Source organism: Asparagus officinalis, chromosome 6, assembly GCF_001876935.1.
Source record: "Asparagus officinalis chromosome 6, Aspof.V1, whole genome shotgun sequence".
Classification (NCBI taxonomy): domain Eukaryota; kingdom Viridiplantae; phylum Streptophyta; class Magnoliopsida; order Asparagales; family Asparagaceae; genus Asparagus; species Asparagus officinalis.
In genome coordinates this window covers 16,788,035-16,809,620 of record NC_033799.1, presented here as the reverse complement: position 1 = coordinate 16,809,620, position 21,586 = coordinate 16,788,035, and the positions used below count along the sequence as shown (strand labels likewise).

Sequence of the window (21,586 nt, the reverse complement as noted above, 5' to 3'; positions counted from 1 at the left end):
ATCTGATAGTACCTGGAACTAAGCTATCCAAAGAAGACGGTGGTGCAGATGTAGATGCAACATTGTACAAACAATTAGTGGGGAGCTTGATGTATTTGACAACAACCAGGCCATATATGATGTACGTTGTGTGTCTTATTAGTAGATTTATGGCCAAACCAAATGAGGAACACTTACAGGCAGCAAAAAGGGTGCTCAAGTATTTGAAAGTGTGAGGACCTGAATCCTCGATCGGTTCCTTTGGGGATGATTCTGGCCATGATGAGCCTGAAACAAGATTGAAACAGTTTTTGCAAGAGGGAAAATTGAGAGAGAATTGAAAGAGAGGGAACAGAGAAAAAAAATTGTAAACTGAGTTGAGGAGAAAGAAATCAATTCATTTCATTCATATCATAAGTGTTTGATCCTTACAACCTTCTATTTATACAACTCAACTTCAAAGCTTAGAAAACAAAACGTGCTCAAACAGTTTAACAGAAAAACAGATTCAGCTAACTGTTTGCAAGACAACCCCTGTAGTTCAAAGTCTTTACCAGTCAGCCCCAAACTCTGTATATCAGTCCTGAACTTTGCGTATCAGTCCACAGCGTTCAAGTCCTCAGCTTCAGCTTCCAGGTTCTCAGCTTTCGAAGCTCTTGACTCAATCGACTGGTTTCCAACTGATGATCGGTTCCTAACAATTCCCTCCCCTTAACTTTGACCTTGTCCCAAGGTCAAATGTATGAAACTTTTTAACCTTAGTTGGGGACTCCGTAAAGAAAAGAGTCACTTTATTTTCACACAATGCTCTTTTAAGAGAGCCCATATCAGCAGGAGCAATAACGACAGCCTTAATTCCCCTCTTTGGAAGCTCATTCTCAATTAACATCCTTGTCTTCCTATAACAACCAGTGGTTGTAACGATATGGCCACCTGTAGGAACCAGGGCTGAGAGCACCGCACAACTGACATACATGCCAGAGGACACAAACAAAGTAGTTTCTGCCCTCTCTAATTCACTCATCTTCCTCTCCAATACCTTGGTAATTGGGTTCCCATATCGCCCATACTCAAAGCTTGTATGCCCACCCTCCTTGAAATCAATCAGCTCATCACAGTTCTTAAACCAGTACGCAAAAGTGTTGATTGAATTCGTCTTCAGACAGCATCCATATCTCTCTACAACATAAGACTCATAGGATTCGTCTCCTTCCTTAGGTAGATTCATAACGAGGCTTGCCAGAATTTGACCAGATATATTTGAGCAAAGATTTACTGATGCCACCTTATAAATCTGTTCTCTCACTTCAGTGCTAAAACCGGTAACCTCCATATAGCTACCCTTCTTTCCACATTCTCCATCACAACCCTTAGAAACTGATTGAAATGGTACTAAAGAAATATCCTGGTCTTCATATCCCATTGATCGTGCAATCTTCTTGAAGGAATTAAATTTCTTGTGTGCAACATAGATATTTTCTTGGTAGACCCCATCTGCTAGGAGAACAAGACCTTCTTTTTTGCAGAATTCCACTATTTGTCGCTGGTTTTCTTCTGCAAGAACCTGCTCGGTTGGATTCGTGGGATTTATGACTACAAGTGCCCTGACAGTTATACCCTTTGATCGAGCATCTTCCACTTGCTTCTTAAACTCAGAAATCTCCAGTCCCCACCTTATTTCTTCAACGAGGTAATATCGGACAAAATGGTCGCCATGAAGAGCAATCGAAGCAGAGTATAAAGGATATTGAGGTATGGGGCAGAGGATGCCATCTTTCTCTGACCTCGACAGTAATTGCATCATCATGTGGACAGCAGGGCTCGCTCCATCGGTTGAGAATATATCTTCTGCTTTGCAAGGATAACCATTACGAGCAGCAATTCCAGCTGCAATTGCATCATGTAATCCTTTGATACCCTGGCTGTGAATGTATGCACCTGTAGCTCGACCAGGAATCTGGTCTAGGATCTGCCAAGCTCTTGCTATGGAATCCACACTGAATAAGGCATGAGTTTCATCTCTGTCCAAAATTGTTGGATAATCACACAAAGCAAGAACCTCTCGGAAAAAAGTAACTGGCTGCTGGTCTAGAGACTGTGGATTCCCAATGTTGCAATTAAGTATCTCAACAGAGGGATGGCTACCTGGTTTCTTTTGTAGCTCTTCTTGAAGGCGCTGAGCATTGATAACGATCTCTCCACGAACAACATACTCACATTCCACAACCTTTTGCAATTCCTCATCGGCAGACGGCGAGTTGGCCCAAGAGGCCGCGACGACCTGAGCAATTCCGATGTTGCTGCAGTTCCGACGAGCCTTGTTGCTGAGCTGGCGAACAAAATTAGGCGGAAACTTGAGGATGAGAACTGAGGAGAAGCCGTAACCGTTCGAAAATGGCGATTTCTTGTTGGGTTTTTTCTTCTTCTTCCTTGAGATTGGCCATGGTGGGTTCTTGAGCTTTGACTTTCTCTTGCTTGAGATTGGCCGTGGCGGATTCTTGAGCTTTGACTTTCGGTGGAAACGAGAAGACTGCGGCTTCTTCGTCTTCTTCTTTCTTGCATCAGATGTTGGAGGTCGGTGGAGACGAGAAGATTGTGGTTTCTTCATCTTCTTCTTCCTCCGCGAATGCCTTAAAGACCCCTGCAGTTTCTTGATGGATCTCAACGGCTCTTTGAGGCATTTCGTCGAACACCTTTGTTGAGTTTTCTTGGAAGAAATAGTTACAGGAGTTGGGGTTTGATGAGAACGAAGACATTTATTGTACTTGTTGCTGCTGCTGCTTAGATCGCTTCTCATTGGAGTTGACTTCGGCATTGAAGAGAGAGGAGTTGCCTTCGGCATTGAAAGAACACCAGTGAAATCAAACTTCCTCTGAGATTGATGGACGTTTTTAGTGAAATCAAACATGGGTTTTCTTGATTCGCTTCTTGATTCTGAGCTCAAGATTCGCCGATTGTTCCTCGTCTCTGACCCAACGATTCCTTGGCCCAGATTCTTAGAATTCCTAAATTCTTGAACCAGAAACATCAGCTCATCCATTTGTGCCATCAATTGATCTTGGGACTGACGCAATTGATATTGGGATCTATCAAGCTCGGACAGGGATCGATCAAGCTTTGACAGGGATCGATCATGCTCTGATACCAATTGTGAGGACCTGAATCCTCGATCGGTTCCTTTGGGGATGATTCTGGCCATGATGAGCCTGAAACAAGATTGAAACAGTTTTTGCAAGAGGGAAAATTGAGAGAGAATTGAAAGAGAGGGAACAGAGAAAAAAAATTGTAAACTGAGTTGAGGAGAAAGAAATCAATTCATTTCATTCATATCATAAGTGTTTGATCCTTACAACCTTCTATTTATACAACTCAACTTCAAAGCTTAGAAAACAAAACGTGCTCAAACAGTTTAACAGAAAAACAGATTCAGCTAACTGTTTGCAAGACAACCCCTGTAGTTCAAAGTCTTTACCAGTCAGCCCCAAACTCTGTATATCAGTCCTGAACTTTGCGTATCAGTCCACAACGTTCAAGTCCTCAGCTTCAGCTTCCAGGTTCTCAGCTTTCGAAGCTCTTGACTCAATCGACTGGTTTCCAACTGATGATCGGTTCCTAACAGAAAGGGACACTAGATTTGGGATTGTTTCACAAGAGCGGAACTGGTAGCGAGTTGAAGGCGTACACGGACAGTGACTACGCAGGAGATGTGGACGATAGGAGGAGTACGTCTGGGTATGTTTTCTTGTTGAACGAAGCTGCTGTATGTTGGAGTTCAAGAAAGCAGGCAATAGTTACTTTGTCTTCGACGGAGGCCAAATACGTGGCAGCAACAGCTTGTGCCTATCAGTGTATTTGGATGAAGGAAGTTCTTTCTCAAATTGGCTTCTCTCAATGTAAGTGTGTGGAGATCTTGTGTGATAATAGTTCTTCTATTAAGCTTTCAAAGAATCCAGTTATGCATAGAAGAACTAAACATATACACGTGAGATATCATTTCTTGCGTGATCTTACAAATGAGGGAGCTATGAAATTAGTTTTTTGTGGAACTGAGAACCAGGTTGCAGACATAATGACAAAGCATGTGAAGTTGGAAACATTTGTGAATCTTCGTCAACTTCTTGGTGTTTAAGCTTTGACTGATTAAACTGGATGCTTGTTAGCATTTCCAGTTTAGGGGAGGAATTTGTTGGAAGCTACAAATGAATTCGGTGTTAGTTTGTTAGTTTGCTGGCATTAGTCTGTTAGTTTGATGGTTACTCTGTTTTGTTAGTTTACTTCTGTTTAGTTTAAAGTTAATAATTCCTAGTTGTAGGATCAAGTTTGTTATTTGGTTATTTCTCAGTTTACTAGAATTACGATTAGGTTTGTTAATCGTGATTGAATTAGTTTTTTTTAGATTCCTTGTAAAAGGCTATTTAAGCTTTCTTTTGCTTCAATAAGAATGTGGAGAACATTCACCAATCTGTGTGAGTTTACTGCATAGAGAGTTTTTGATGTTCTAACATTCTTCAACTGAAAGTTGATTTAAGATGTACCCTGTTGAAAGGATGGGAACCAGGTGCCACAATGTAAGACTTATGGTGTGACTGTGATTGAGTACTCGAGTAATTTTCGAACGATACGGGTGTTTGATCTGCTGATGGTTTGCGACGTTTGGTGATTGACATTTGTAGAGATGAGGAAATAAGGTCTCATCAACAGGGTCTGTATGCATGGTAGTTGAATTCCTCAATACGTATTAATGGTTTAGTTGCGCATATATCGCCTTGTGGAATTCTTAGTGACCTTATCCATTGGAATTGAGGTAGATAGTAAAGATTGAGAGAACCAGATTCTCTCTAATTATCACATAATTAGAGAGGATCTGAATTATATCCCCTATAGTACTGCTGTTTTGAAGTTAATATCCTTCTAGGTCACTTTTGTGGTTAGTTCCGTGCTGCAGGTGGGTCCCACATGCTTCAAAGAGATGACAATCCCCTTTCCATTTGCAACCCCCCCCAAAAAAAAAAAAAAAAAAAACCTTTCCATTTGCAACCCCCCCCAAAAAAAAAAAAAAAAAAAAACCTACTGATTTGGAGAGGGTGTTCTCGTCATTTTTAAGAGTTATTATCTCGGGGTATATCTATAAAAATGAGGGGTAGGAAGTTAAAAACAGTTATAACACAGGGAGTTTATCACAATTAACACAATTATCTTTATTAATCTATGCTTATGTGAACTGTCGACAACTGAAAGGCATCAATTTAGGAAGGAGAGCGCACTAATGGGCCTAATCCACATTGGCCCACCACCTGATCCACATTGGCCCACCACCTGATGTGTGTGTTAATGGATTGTTTATTCGCAACTATTAAGATGCTGAATATTCGGCGGCTGGCAAGTAGGGCTATTAATCGGTTTGAATAGTGTGGTTAATAGGTGACATCGAACACTAAACCGATCTATTTTTTCGGTTCGGTTCGGTTCGGTTTTTCACTTATTTTTTCATAAACCAATTGTGTTCGGTTTAGTTCGGTTTGGTTTTTCTCTGGTTTATATCGGTTTTTTTCGGTTATTCTATAAAGAAAACAAGTCTAGAAAAGTAGAAAGTAGAAATGTCTCATATTACATAACCATTTCCGAAAAGAAAAGAAAAGAAAAGAAAATGAAAAAGGGCAGGCCACAATGCCACATAACAGTTTTCGAAAAGAAAAAAAGCGATGAAAAACTAGAATAGCAGAAACATGTAGATGATAGATCAGCACTTCAAGTTCAGCAGCAAGCTCCTCTATGATCAACATTTGGGGAAAGGGAAAGCTACAGTACCACGTGACAGAAGGGATTTCTTCGCCGGTGACGAGAGAACCCAAGATTTGGGGCCGATGGACGAGAGGGGACGAGATGGAGCGCGAAGGACCAAAAGCTCGTTGGGTTTGGGACTTTGGGGGCGATGGGAGAACTCAGATTCTCAGAAGCCCTAAAAATATAATTAAAATCTAATGTAGACTATGTAGTAATGTTGGAACGCAGGCCAAGGCCATCCTTTTTTTTTGGCTTCATTTAAGCCCAAGTTTGAAGTTTCTACATAAAATTTTATGTATATTAATGATATATATCTATAAATAATATAATTTTCTTACAATATATATAATCGGTTTTTTGGTTCGGTTTCGGTTTCCAGACATCTGAAACCAAAACCACACCAAACCTTTCGGTTTTCGGTTATTTTTTGGTTTGGTGCGGTTTTTTCTTTCCTCGGTTTTTTCGGTTATGGTTCGGCTTTGGTGTGATTATTTTTTCAGTTATCGGTTTTCAAGTTACAACCCTACTGGCAAGTCCATGCCAATATCAGGATAAGCATGTGCGCATGAGTTGCGGCGCCTTCTTTTTCTTTTTCTTTCTTTTTTTCAGATTATTTGTCTATTTGTACGTGCTGGATTATTGTATTTGGACACACAACTTGGGGTTGACATTGTGGCCTAGTTGGCGGTAGCACTTAGGATGGATTTATTGTAGTTTTTTTTAATAACTCGGTTGGGAATTCAGCCTAGAATTGTGAGAGCCACGTTAAAGCCTCCTAACCTTCTGGATCAGCCGCGGTGGATTGATGTAACATCTTGTTTTTTAACGGTTTTAGGTAAACAGTCATAGCTGAATGTTGAAATTAGGACATGGGTATACCAAGTTAATCCATAAGGTACCGTTTGGCAAAGGGTTAAGTGAAGAGTTAAGAAGACTTAACCCCTTCTTAACCCGCCAAACACAAAAACTCTATACAATGGTTAAAGTGAGTTAACCCTCTATAATTTGCCAAACATAAAAAATATAGAAGGGTTAAGCTAACCCCTCTAGAGGGATTAAAATGAGTTAACCCCTCAAAATAAGGGGTTTACTAATACTCCTATTTAGAAGGATTAAGAGTCAACCCTTCTAATTATTAAAAAATAGTCAAAATTAGTGTTATTCGCAAACACTAAAACTGATCACAATGGTTAAAATAAAACTTATTTAACGGGTTAATAATTCAGTTCTTCAGATTATCGAATGGGCTAAGTACATTAATGCTTCTCTTTAACCCCTTTTCCTTAACCCTTTTCAAACGGAACCTTAAATTACACTATTGGGTATTGATTTCAACCTTGATTTTTAAATAGATTACTCTTTCTAATATTTCACCAAACTGTCGTAACGTATCAACATCCATAGGATCTTTCATGGGATTAAGCATAACTTAGTCACTCTTATGCATGAACTTAGTCACTGTTACGCGAATCTCGAGCATCATCCATCATGCAATCATGCGTGAGTTGAATTTATTGTGGTGGTCTGAATAGACAAACCATGAATAGAAATGTTAGGGGCACACCCCTAACCACAATCTCAACCATACCTCTTCTCCCTCTATAGTCACTGTTACGCGAATTTCGAGCATTCTCATTTTTAATTATGCCCACGTGATTAGAAATTCTAAATGAGCTATTATTTAGAATTCCTGGTCAAATGAGCTACTAAATTCAAAGGTGTTAAATGCAAATGATCTATTATTTTCTTTAGTGGGATGGAGTGCGTATTGTTTCAATGTTGGGGGGCGTATTGTTTCAATGTTAGGGGCGAATTCTAATCACATGGGCATAATCAGTAAAAGTCCAAACGCCCAAACAGCGCTAAAAATCCAAAAACTCGTCACTCAAAGTTCTCTATTTTATCTATGGATCCAATTTTTGCAATCCCAAACTCAAAGAGACCAAAATGCTAACTTCCTGCATTTTCGTCAGATACTATAATTTTATAATTTTTTTTTACTTTTATTTTTAGGTAAATAGTCATTTGTGATCCTACCTCTCAAGAAATTTTTTCGGCTCCGCCGCCCACCAACATAGTTTATACCCCAAAAAAAAACTACAGTCATGAGCACAACATCCAAGGGGAACACACTAGTCCAAAAAATTAAGAGGTTACGAAAATGCTAGAGGCACAACTCCAATTACAATCCCAACCACAAACCCTCTCTCTTTACGGTGCAATGGGGTCTAAATTTTTTTTTAAAATCAAGTGTGGGCCCATTACACTGTAGAGAGAGAGGGTTTGTGGCTAGGATTGTGGTTGGAGTTGTGCATGTAGCACTACTCAAGAGGTTATTTGATTGGCCATAAATTCAAGGAAATGAATTACAAAAATTATATTTCTTATAATAGTTACATTTTTTTATTTGGTTTACATACTAAAACGAAACGGAAAGATTATATGACATATTTTTATTAGCTGACGTGACTCATATTTAAAGAAACTTGTTTTCTAAATTTTTTTAAGGAAATGAGTAAAAACTCATTTTTAGTTGTTTCCATCCTCAATTTTATTTTTCTTTATTTCAAGTAAACCAATCAAACAGCCCCTAAACAGAGAAGAAGATTATAATTTTTTCCTTTCATTATTTATTTACTTATTTTTGTTTCTGTATAGATAGAGAAAACATCCGAAATATTCTAATTACTCAACTCACGTACTTCACAGTTCGAACTCAACAAAACTTACCGTGCTCTCAGAGCATCTCCAATAGTTTTCCTAAAATTTTCTCCAAAATGAGGAAGCAAAAGTCATATTCTCCAAATTATTTTTGCTCCAACTCCAACAGCTTCTTCATTTTGAAGAATCCTACATTTATTACAATAATAAAAATATTGTACATTCCTATTTTTGGATGCTCTTATGCATTGGAACTGCCCCCATAATTTTTTTTTGTAATTACGGATTTTATTTTATATTTATTTTCTCCTCCATCCCGTCTTGAAGAACGTGCTGCATTCATGACCAAGCTTTCCCCAAATATTTAAAGAATGCCCAGATTTGGGGAAAACTCCTCTTTTTTCCTCCTCCATCCCTATTTTGGGGAATGGGATGGGGAATCTGTTGGATCAAAAAAAAACCCAAAATTTTCCAAAAGTAAGAATACCAATAAAATGGGGAAGCTGTTGGAGATGCTCTCACCACCGCGAATCACCATCTCTCAATTTCCTTTTCGATTTTCAAAAAAGAAGGAAAATAAAAATAAAAATCCAACATAACGCCAACTCATCTCCCTCGAAAACGAAGAAAAGTCAAACTTAACGGCGAATTCCGACGTACGTCATCCTCATCTGTGCGTCGTCACCAGCGTCTCGATGAATCTCAACCCATCAAGTTTGGGAGCAAATTTCTCGCTTTCAACTCCCCTTCTCGATCCCGAACCCTAATTTCCATTAAAAAAACAATCTTTAAACTCCAAAATTCTAACCAAATTTAGAAAATCCTGCGAAGGACGCAATAAAAATTTACCTCTTTAGAATTGGAAGGGAGCTTTACGTAGAGATCGGACTTGGAACTGATCGCCACCGAGAAAAAGGCGGCGACGGAGGCAGCGATCACGCCGGCGTTCTTCATCTCTTGATAATTTCAATTTTCAATCTTTCGTTTCAATTTCTCGCCGGCGAGGGATCTACGACTTTAATTTTGCGTTTTTCTCCTGATTTTATACTGGTTTCGAAATTGAAGCGGATTTAATTGGGATTTGGGTTCCGGGGTCGTTTCGCGTTTGATTGCCTTCGTTGTCGGCCCCACGTGCGCGCCAACTTAGCAGGACGTTCGGTGCGCTAGCTAGCGGGGTGAAGATCCAGTGAGAATCTGACACGTGTCAAGGTTCCAACGTGTGAAGCCGGAAGCCGTTAACGTGTGTACGTGTGATTGTGACATTTTCAAATTTACAACGTGTTCTCTGAATTGTGTGATTTTATGTTTTAGTACTTGTCAAACTTCTTATTACAGATGAGCCCAAATTTACAACGTTCCTTATATTGATCTTGCTCGCAGTCTACGTGTACTATGCATTTTGATCTTTTCCACTATAAAAAAATAGTAGATAGATCATTACTTTAATCATATTTATTGATTTATTTAGTATGCAGTTATACCCTATTGTAAATCTAGCATTCACCATACCTCAGTGAAATTGTATGCTTTCCGAATTTACATTGAAGAACAAATCATGATCACTCGCTAAATAAATCGATGATTGTTAGCAATGATTTCTCCACTACTTCTTAACACTAGGAAGAATCAGAATCCATCTATTATATAGCTGGTGTACTTAGAGCACAAAATCTATTATATAGCTAGCCGAAGATAGTTCTTAATGAGCTGACTAGTAAGCAAACTTTAACTCAACATCATGAAATTGGAGAGTAAATTGGCAAATATCTGCGTAGAGAGCCCATCTAGTGCTTATGAGGGGAAAACATGAATATGTACATTAATTTTTAAAATGTTGAAATCTAAAAGATATTTTGTTAAAATCTAAAAGACAAAATGTATATGGACATTATTTTATATGTGGACTATTAACTTAATATCCTTTTATCTTCCATCATGTATCTATAAATTATACCATGTATGGAAATGGAATGAATGAATAAAAATATTATAATTTCTATTCTTCTCTTGTCTCTTGTCTCTTGTTTTATTTTTTTAGTATATTACAACATGTTATCAGCACGAGTGGCTCTAGCCGGTTCGTGATCATCGGTTCGTAGTAATAGATTTTTAGGTGTGCATCTTCTGAAAGGTAATAATACATTCAGCTTTGTCTATTTACATAGTATCAAGCTTTCCGTTGAATGATTATGTCCAGTATGATATGCAATTCTTTGGTTTGTTTTTATACGAATCATGTGATGATGATATATTTGTTGAGTTGTCCTTTTATAAACACACAAAATACAATGTATTCTGAAAAATGGAAAGGTTGATTTTTGATTATTTTTTACATTTTTTCGGGCAATAGATTTCCAATAATACCTCCGTTGGTTTGGAATTAGCCCTTTCAATTACAATATTTTGTCCTCTGGTAGTAGGAAATTCATTGTGATATATAACATTTAATTTTGATTTTTAATTAGTGGGTCCTTGTTTAAAATAAGAGTAGTGTTACAGGCACAACTCTAACCACAATCCTAACCACAAACCCCCTCTATCTACAGTGCAATGGGGCCCACACTCGATTTTTTTTAAAAATCAAGTGTAGGCCCCATTGCACTGTAGAGAGAGAGAGTTTGTGGTTGGGATTATGGTTGGAGTTGTGCCTCTAGCATTTTTGTTAAAATAAATTTCACTAGAGGACGTCATAGCTTTTATGGGCATGCCTTGAGAAAATAAATTTCTGGCTTTCCTTTTTGGCAGCATTCTCATTTTTAATTAGCACTTTGCATTTGGTAGCATTCTTTTTATATTTCTAATAAATATGTCATAATATCAATCCTAGCTTAAAGTATATAGTTCATTGTTTTTTTTTTGAAACAATATATAGTTCATTGTTAGTTATTGTGATTAACATGTTCATTAGGATTATCATAAACCCAATTTTCTAAAATAAATTGATCTGTTGTGAACCGGTAAGATGCTTTTCATTAAGAATTGCAGAATGAATCCAATTTGCATAAAAAAATTTACCATCTATTCATATGCAATATGTTCATATGGAGAGTGTATTTCTTTTTGAGATGACTATATGAATTTCGGAATACTTTGTTTTATGGAAAAGATACATAGTTAAGCAGGGATATCGGTCACATGGCTACATATTTTCCAACAAGGGTATATGATTTTAAAAGAAATTGTCCTTGACTTTTAGTAGTTTATTCTGCCACAGTTATTGTCACCGGTTATCATTTAGTTAACATTTTTTTTAATTGACTAGTTTTTATGTAGCAAACTATATGCAGACGATTAGTTCATATTTTTCTATAATTGCCAAAACTCTTGGATAAATACACGCACTTACTGCAATGTTTTGTAATTCATTAATATATAGGACAACTCTTGACAACTCTAGTAGAATGGAATCCGACAAAAAAATCTATATAATATACATGCATATAAACCATTTATTATATGTTGATTTCATGCAGTCTGGTTTAATACAATTTGCAAATGCACACATTCTATTGATTGATCACTTATCCTAGCTAATTAGAACAGAGGCATACACTGTAACTAATTATTTGTGGCTCCTTTATTTATTCGCTTCTGTTTGTATGCACACCTTGTATAGTGCAATATTTTATAAATTTGGTGGATTGGTATATCTTCTTTTGATAATTATAGCATTTCTGAAAAATGTCTGACATCTCCAAAAGGGCATTTGCTGAGCTTGTCGTTGATGGCAGCAACTACTTGACTTGGGCCTTGGATGTTAAAATCTACCTGGATTCTTGTGATTTAAGCAGCACTATTGCTCCAGCTTAGCAGAGCACCTCTGTCCAGAAGGCAAAAGGCATTGATTTTTCTTCGTCATCATCTCAACAAAGACCTAAAAAATGAGTACCTTACTGAAAAAAATCCTGCTGTTCTATGGCAATCCCTGAAGGATCAATTTGACCAACAGACGGCTATTATGCTCCCGCAAGCACAGTATGATTGGTTGAACTTGCGATTTCAGGATTTTAAATCCGTGACTGAATACAATTCAACTCTCCACTGCATTGTCTCACAGCTGAAGCTCTGTAAGCATAACATTACAGAGGCTGAATTGATTGAAAAGACCCTCTCTACATTCCATGCAAGTAATCTTATACTCCAGCAGCAGTACATGACTAAAAACTATTCAAAACACTCTGAATTGATCTTTGCATTACTAGTTGCAGAGAAACACAACCAACTTCTGATGTGCAACCATAATGCTAGACCAGTTGGTTCGCAAGCTGTGCCTGAAGCACATGCCACAAATCAAAGTAATACTCATGGGCGTGGACATAGTAGAGGTCGTGGACGTGGTCGCGGGTCTTATCGTGGTGGTAGGGGTCGGGGTTGTCGCAATGCTTATGGTCTTTAGGACCGTGGCAAGGGTCAGAACAAGGATAAATCTCCTTCAAACAAGCCCAACTCTCATCAACAGGTTGCAAACAACAAGCAAGCTTGCTATCGGTGCGGATGTGAGGACCACTAGTCTCACACATGTCGTACACCAAAACATTTGGTTGAGACCTATCATAGAATGCTGAATGACTCAAAGGGGAAGGCAAAACAATGTGAAAAAAATCATGCCAGTTTGCTTGAAGCAAACATGACCTTGAAAGATGACAATTATGATGATAACCTGAATCTGGACGATGATGACTTATTGAAGATGGATCTTGATGATTTTGGTGATGTAATGATCGTGAATTTTTAATACTAGTTAAAGTAATTTTCTAGTATTTTAAAATATTTAATTATTATTTTTAAAAGAGTATTTGTATTTTTCTTGATTTTCTAGAAATTTTCTATGATTTAAAAATATGATTATATATTTATTTAAATGATTTTGATATTTATAAATTTATTTTGTGCGGTAAAAATTTCTAGAATTAATTTGTTAAATTATCAGTACTATTACGTAATATTCTAAATAATATATTGTATTATTAATATTATTACAAATTATTTTATATAATACATGGTATTATTAATTACGTGTTTCTGGTATAATTTATTGTATTATTTCTATTGTTACATATTATCTGTCGTATTAGTATAACTAGTACGTTTTAATGTGTATGTAATTGTCCCACAATTATTTGATTTTAAATATAAATAAATATATTTTATTTATTGATTATTCTTATTTAATTATACAATATGGATATATTTCGACTATTTCGTATCAACTGTTGTATTAGCACAACATGCACGTGTTTATTTGTAGATAATTATTATGTAATTAGTTTAATTTTTAAATACCCGTAAATATTTATTTTAATTATTTTTGTTTTAAACCCTAACCCTAATTACAATTTTATATATAGCTTATTACCCCTCTCTCTCTTCGTAATCAATTTCCGCCGCCACGTATATCTCTCTGAACTCCTCTCTCTCCACTGCCAACTCGATAGCCCTTCCACCCACGCGACCATCTGAAGCCTCTCGTCCGCTGCTCGCATCCACACCTCCGTGCCGAGCCTCCTCCCTCGATTCGATACTCGCCAAATCCCCGCGGCCCCTTCGCCGCTCCCTCTTCCTCCCGTTCGCCGCCGTCCACATCCTCTAACCTTGTCGATAGTCCCATTCTTCGTCTCGCTCCTACACCTCGTCGGTGCCCCCTTGACTTTCGACCTTCGCCTTGAGATTTCATGTCCCCACATGCACCTCTCATCCCCTCAACTCGTCCTTTCGGCTTGATCGCCATGAACCACCGCCTCGTGCCAGTTAGTCGCCTCTTGATCTCCGCCTTGGCCTGTTGTTCACCGCCAGCGCTCCTCAACGCCGCCGTCGAACTCTGAACGCCGCCGTCCACACCTCCAAGATTGCCACCACCACCCCAGCTCGTCACCAACGAACCCCCAGCCAAGTTTCTGCCCTCCGTCGCCAAATCCTCCATCGTTGCTGATCTTCGCCACTCGTCGTTGTTGTTGCTGTTGTCGTACCTCAGAAGTAGCTCTGTCGCGTCCGCATCGACGCCGTCACCTCGTCATCAGACCCCACGGTCTCGCAGGCAAGATCTCACATCCTTTGTCCCGTCTTTACTATTTTTGATATACGGTTAATTAAGTACATGCAAGATTCCCGAGCTCGATTATTATCTATCTTAATTCTTAGATTTTATTGTAGTTTATTAGGCGCAAGATCCCGCATCGATTGATTTATCATTTCATTATTTATATCTGTATTTACTAATTGCATAGATTAGACTGTTATTATCTGCGTGGTTTGGTTGATGAGTAATATTAGTAATAATGAGATAATTACTGAGTGGTTATATTCGTAAAGAGGGGGTATGATATGTATTCTGAGCCGTATGTGATGAAAGGATATTTTGATGATTATATTATAATTAATTATGAGACATTTTGAAAGAAAGAATTTTTTGTAAAGACTATTTTGAAATATTATAGTAATAAATAAATTAAAGAGTTTATTTCAGCAATGGATTCATTTTTAGGGAAATTATAATGATTTAAAAGAATTTAATTCGACAGCGAAATCTTTTTAGATAATTATATTAATTTAAAAGAATTTATTTTAAAAAAGAAATTATTTTAGATTAATTATAATGAGAAAAGAAATTATTTTGAAAGAGAGAATATTAAAAAGAATATTTAAAAAAATACTTTTTAGAATTATTTAAAAGGAGTTTATTTTGGAAAATGAACTTATGAATTATCTTTTCTTATATTTGTCGTACGTGTGAAATTCCATTTTATTGGTTATTTATTAGAATTTTAGATCTGTTATGAATTTCATGCATAGATTAAACTGTGATATGTTACTATATGCGAGGGATTTGTTGATGAATGATTGTATAGAATTTGTTGTTTTATCACCTAGTTGTTATCCAATATGAGAGACTATACATGAAGATGACTCCTGTTAAAAGTATGATTTATAAGCGTGCCTTCAAAACATGGCTGTACCATTGATATCGATATTCCGGTATGAGGTTCCATTGCTTATTACTACTATAGTATCGACTAGACGATGCACCCTTGATCGGACATGTTATGAGTCACGGTTGTTTTCATAGTTTTTACAGAAGTCGTTCCATTGTTACTCTGTGGTTAGTGCATGATATTTCATGTACAGTTACTTAATTAAACTGATAAACATGGGGATATAAAGGGGAATTGGACGAAAAATATAACATTTATATAAACGGGCATATGCGCTTTCTTTATATTGTGAGTTATATATATACTTGGGCCGGAGAGCCAGACTTGACTTGAGGGCGGCCCCCGGACGACTTTACGGGGACCCGATTATATATATGAAAATATTCTTCCCCAATTCAAATAACATGTAAAACAAGAATAATATGTTTGCGTGTGTTATGGTGGACTTTGTTGGTTTTATGAGATGTAGACTAGTTGTATTTCTGTTCATACATAGATCGGGATTAATAATTAATTACCTACAATTTGAGACATAAGGTATATACATGAGGGTTTCCTTGTTTAGATTATTTCGCTCGACGTACTACGTCTCAAGTTATAGGTATTGAAGTATTAATTCCATCTAGCTGTGTGATTTGGATACTTGGATGATTACCCTGTTAGCTAGCTGCGTGATCTTGACACTTGGATGGTTTTCTTAGATTATTCTGATGATTTTATTCAAGTGATAGATTGCATTTAGATTATTAGTAATTCATTTGCATATTATTATTATTATTATCACTGTTTTTGCTTTGGTCGTTCGATCGTCCCTATTTCTCTCTATGGGATCTTGCCGTGTGTCACACACACGCTGACGTACACCTGTTTTTCTCTGGTGTACGTCAGATTTAGGAGATGAACAACCTCAGTTCGAGATAGTACATGAGCCAGAGGATTTGCAGCAATAAGGTCTTCCAGATGAATCAGAAGAACAATCTGAAGCTTAGACTTTTCTTTCTGTAGTAGTTGATGAGCGCTAGATCTCTTTTGCAGAACCTTACTTTAGTCTGATGTTGGACTTAGTTATTTTAGCAGTACTTTCCTTTTATTGGACTATGTATTTTTATATTTTTAGTTGGACTGTTTTGTAATAAGGGCGTGTTTGACCCATATTTTTATGTCTGGGATGATTTACTATTGATGATATGTCTATTTCTTATTCTGGATTGTTATTATATTCTTGCTATGTGTGATCGGGGACCTGTGACTTCGTATATTATATTTTTGACGCTTAGCGTATTAGATTGAGAAGAATGATTTATTTATTTGTTCTCCTCAATCTAATACGTCGCGGGCTTGTTCGCGTCCCGATTCCCCGGTATTTTGGGAAGCGGGGCGTGACAGTGACCAGGAGTGATCATGTTATTTATCATTATCTATGCATGTTTTATTAGTCTATTTCGTTTTTCAGACTTGTTCTAGTTGCTTTTGTTAAGATAATTTGGAATTTTTCTAGACTTATTTTACATGTTTTTGTAAGACAATTTAAGTTTGTATAGGTTTTTTAAATGATTATTCCCCCTTACCTTATTTTTGTTGTGCTTATATGAATATTTCATTTTTTTTAAAATAGCACGACAACTCTCGCATACAACTCATGGAGAAGGAGATTATTTTGTGCTTGATAGATAGTGCTACCACACATACTATTCTGAAAGATGGAAATTTTTTCCAAACTTTGACTGAAAAACAAGAAAGTGTAACCACCATTGCTAACGACAATGTGTTGATAAGTAGGCTCTGGCAGTGCTTCACTAATACTTCCTATGGGTACGAAATTAATTATCAATGATGCATTATTATGTCCAGAATCCAAACGTACCTTCTTAGTTTTAAAGATATTCAGTCTAATTGAAACTGAAAATAAGAATGGTGCTAAACATCTTCTCATGACTCAGTCAATTAGATATCGAAAGCAGGTTGTAGAGAAGCTTCTATCTTTCTCCTCAGGGTTGTACTACACATATATCCGACCTAATACTAACCATGTTGCGATGATTTTTTAAGATTTAGGGACCCAAATTCTTTTAAATTCTAGCATGAGCTTTGGGTCATCTTGGGAAAAATATGATTTATCGGATTTTCTTAAATTAAATGGGGCATTCAAACCAAATCTGACCAACTACATATCACAATTTTCCCCCTTTATCTAATACGTGGTGAAGAAGCGAAATATTTCCCATCTGCGTATTCTTTATTTGCAGTCCATATTTCTATATCACCATCATAGCGTACCTCTATGGGATCTCGGTGAAGGTACATACATTATTTATGAAACTCTATCAATAATTTAGTACCTATGGCCTATATTAGGGGATTAATTTATAATTTGGTATGCTGACTATATTTTTATTGAAGATCAATTCTCGACATTAGGGGGAGATTAGTGCCCAAAATACAAAATAATGTCAAGAAATTCCATTGATGAAAAAGATCTTCAATATTTATATCCACGTACTAGTCAAACTGAACCAGAAGTTCACATGATAATCTGCTAAGAAAAGAGTGACTAAGCCTCATATTCATGTTGAGTATATCATTGATGATTTGGTATGCCAGAAGCATACTGTACCAGAAGCATATAAAACATGTTAGTGTAAAAGATAAAAGTCCGCGGCAAACTAAATTCTATATAGAAAGACAGTCACTCCCATAACCTCTGGAAGAGGTTCATCCTGAAGATAGAATCTCCAGAAAAGTTGCACGTGCTTGATAATCACAATACTGGAGATGCGGAACGACCAAATCCAATTGTTAAGGGAAATGACGAGGATTTGGTTGACATAATAAGAATTAAAGTGGCCACGAATTTGTGAAAAAAGAGAAATATATAATAGAAATATAAAAGTTGTCGACAACATAGTTACCTCTACAGTTGCTCTTACTATTTCTAAAAATAATCTGGATCCAGAACCTAAGTCGATAGCAGAGTGCTTGAAGCACTCGGACTAGGTGAGATGGAAAAGTGGCAATTGAGGCTGAGCTGAACTCACTAAAGTATTTTGAACCTGTAGTCCATATATCCCTGCAGGATATATATGGGTCTTCGTAAGAAAAATAAATGAGAATTGTAAGGTGATGATATATAAAGCGAGATTCATAGCTCCATAGGTTCACACAGAGACCCGGCATCGATTTAGATGTAAAATATTCTCATATTAGTGATTGTATTACGTTCCGCAAGTTAATACCTATGGTAGAAATTATGAATTTATATATGCAGTATATGTACGTCATGACCATATTTTTATATGAGTCATTAGACGCTAATATTTTTATATGAAAGTCTCTGATGGACTTAAAATTCCTGAATTAAGAGAAAACAAGAATCACAACATGTATAACATTAAATTGCAAATGCCATTATACGGTTTGAAACAGTCAGGTAAAATATGGTATAATCGACTGAGTGAGATCCTCCTGAAGAAGGGATATACAAATAATGACGTCTGTCCTTGTGTGTTTATAAAGAAATCAGAAAATGACTTTTGTATCATCTCAGTCTATGTTGATGATATAAATATTATTAGAATGCACAAGGAGCTTACAGAAGCTAGCTCATGCCTAAAGACGGAGTTTGAAATAAAAGACTTGGGAAAAATCAAGTTTTATCTCGGTCTGCAGATCGAGCATTTCCCATAAGGATTTTTTCTACACCAGTCGACCTACGTGAAAAAGGTTTTGGAAAGATTTTATATGGATAAATCTCATCCACTTAGCACACTAATGGTCGTCCGGTCCCTCGAAGTGGATAAAGACCCATTTAGACCCAATGAAGATAATAAAGAAATGTTAGGGCCAGAAGTTCCCTATCTGAACGCCATTGGAGCACTTTTCTATCTCGTAAATTGCACCAGGCCTGATATTACATTTGCGGTGAACTTGCTAGCAAGGTATAGTGCATCTCCTACAAGGAGGCATTGGAATGGCGTTAAACATATCCTTCGCTATCTTCAAGGTACAAAAGATCTTGGACTATTCTATAAACAAAACCAAGATATGACATTGGTGGGCTATTAGGACGCTGGCTACATGTCTGATCCCCATAATGCCAGATCCCAGACTGGTTACGTTTTTCTCTGTGGTGGTACTATCGTTTCTTAGAGGTCTATTAAGCAGACCATGATGACTACTTCTTCTAACCACTCAGAGATTATCGCTTTATATGAGACCTCACGAGAATGTGTATGATTAAGATCGTTGATATGACATATTCATGGCTCGTGTGGTCTAGCGAAGACGATATTACCCCCCCACTGTCCTTTATGAGGACAATGCAGCTTGTGTTGCACAAATGAGCAGTGGATATGTAAAAGGAACCATGACAAAACATATTGCGCCAAAATTCTTTTATCCACATGAGCTCCAAAAGAATGGTGAAATCACAATCGAAAAAGTTCGCTCAAGTGATAATCTTACAGATTTGTTCACTAAATCTCTGCCTACATCAACTTATGAGAAATATGTTCACAATATTGGTATGCGCATACATCAACTTATGAGAAATATGTTCACAATATTGGTATGCGCAGACTTGGAAGACTATCGTCTTCAGGGAGAGCAAATTCTATGTTCACAATATTGGTATGCGCAGACTTGGAAGACTATCGTCTTCAGGGAGAGCAAATTCTTAAAGAACAATCCTGAATATTAGGTCCTGAAGGTCTATCATCATATTTTACCCCTTTTTGCTAAGTTTGGTCCCACCGAGTTTTTCTTAGCATAGACTCAGAAGATTGTCATCATCAGGGTGAGCAAATTTTTAATGCAATACCGAGGATTGCACCTTGAAGGACTATAGTTGTACTCTTTTTTCCCTTTACTAAGTTTTGTCCCACAGAGTTTTCTTAGCTAAAGGTTTTTAATGAGGTAACTAATGCAACACAAGAATCTACTTATGTCGTGTACTTTTTTCCTCGACTAGTTTTTCTCCCACTGAGTTTTTCTAGCGAGGCTTTTAACGAGGCATTGACATCTCGAAGTAATATCCAAGGAGGAGTGTTGAAATCTAAAAGATATTTTGTTAAAATCTAAAAGACAAAATGTATGTGGACATTACTTTGTATGTGGACTATTAATTTGATGTCATTTATCTTCCATCATGTATCTATAAATTGTACCATGTATGGAAATGGAATGAATGAATAAAAAGATTACAATTTCTATTCTTCTCTTGTCTTTTGTCTTTTGTTTCATTTCTTTAGTATATTACAACATAAATTTTTTTGTTAATACTAGTCTCAAGATAGCACTTATCGCACCAACTAAACAATTAGCAAGTTTTTTTTTAACTCGACGTAATAATCTGGAGAGTATATTAGCAAATATCTCAATTCCAGGATTGAATTCGTAAATTATTGTTTATTTTAGTCCATGATGATAAACTTAGCTTTCAAATTCAAATAAACTTGTGCCTTTGGAACTTGCTTCATTTGGCTCCACATATATAAATTCAAGTAATGACTTTATTTTAAGTTTCAAAAATTCAAATGAAGTCGTTACTGGAGTTAAATATGTGGACCCAAATTAATGAACGAGTTTCAAAGGTGTGAGTTCTGAGAGAGCCGTAAAGTTTGAAGACTCTCCGAGTCTACCTCTTTAGCCTTTAATTTGGTAATAAAATAATGTCACAAAAACTCTTCGTTCTCCCTTCCATAACTTTTGGCAAATGCATTGCGGTCTATCTCGTCCTTTTGGATAATGGGCGGCGGCTCTTGCCAAATAAAGGAGCCCATCAAATAAAAAAATAAAAATAAAAAAAATCCGGTATCACCTATTATTTATCAGGGAAAATATATCTCAGGGACTCTAAAATAGGAATCCTGCATATGACAGGTGAGGTGTCGCCTCCCTGTCCCGTGATGCACTGTTCATGAACAGTGCATCACGGGACAGGGAGGTGACACATCACCTGTCTCATACAGGGTCCCCTATTTTTGGGATCCCTGTAGCAGCACTCTTATCAGGGTTAATTGGGTCATCTGACAACACCTCGTCCAACTATTTTAGCTTTAAAAAATCCCTTTAATTATAGACTCTTTGTTGATGGCCCCCCTCAACTTTCAAAATATGATTTATCCCTCCTTAATTTTTTTTCACTTAACCCTTTACGCTAATATAATTAAAATCTAAACAAATAAATGATTTAAAATGACCATACTATCCCTAAGACATTATTTTTTTACCGTGGT

At 36.8% G+C, this 21,586-nt stretch overlaps 2 protein-coding genes and 1 long non-coding RNA gene across 3 annotated transcripts; 1 reads left to right on the top strand and 2 right to left on the bottom strand.

Moving 5' to 3' along the window:
• On the bottom strand, positions 357 to 3,619 carry LOC109844722. The gene is made up of 2 exons (XM_020413835.1): positions 3,452 to 3,619; positions 357 to 3,185 (listed from the first exon to the last, which is right to left on the bottom strand). Exon 2 carries the CDS (start codon positions 3,176 to 3,178, stop codon positions 674 to 676), a length of 2,505 nt encoding a protein of 834 aa, XP_020269424.1. The 5' UTR covers positions 3,179 to 3,185; positions 3,452 to 3,619; the 3' UTR covers positions 357 to 673.
• LOC109844906 lies at positions 8,369 to 9,457 on the bottom strand. Its single transcript, XR_002248165.1, has 2 exons — positions 9,274 to 9,457; positions 8,369 to 9,187 (listed from the first exon to the last, which is right to left on the bottom strand). It is a non-coding gene; the product is annotated as an uncharacterized LOC109844906 (long non-coding RNA).
• On the top strand, positions 12,106 to 12,820 carry LOC109845810. Its single transcript, XM_020415077.1, has 2 exons — positions 12,106 to 12,180; positions 12,230 to 12,820. Exons 1-2 carry the CDS (start codon positions 12,106 to 12,108, stop codon positions 12,818 to 12,820), a joined length of 666 nt encoding a protein of 221 aa, XP_020270666.1.

Coding starts and splice junctions, on each gene's coding strand:
- LOC109844722 (XM_020413835.1), bottom strand. CDS start 3,178: ATGGCCAGAATCATCCCCAAAGGAACCGATCGAGGATTCAGGTCCTCA.
- LOC109845810 (XM_020415077.1), top strand. CDS start 12,106: ATGTCTGACATCTCCAAAAGGGCATTTGCTGAGCTTGTCGTTGATGGC. Junction 12,181..12,229: donor ACTTGACTTGGGCCTTGGAT/GTTAAAATCTAC, acceptor CTATTGCTCCAG/CTTAGCAGAGCACCTCTGTC.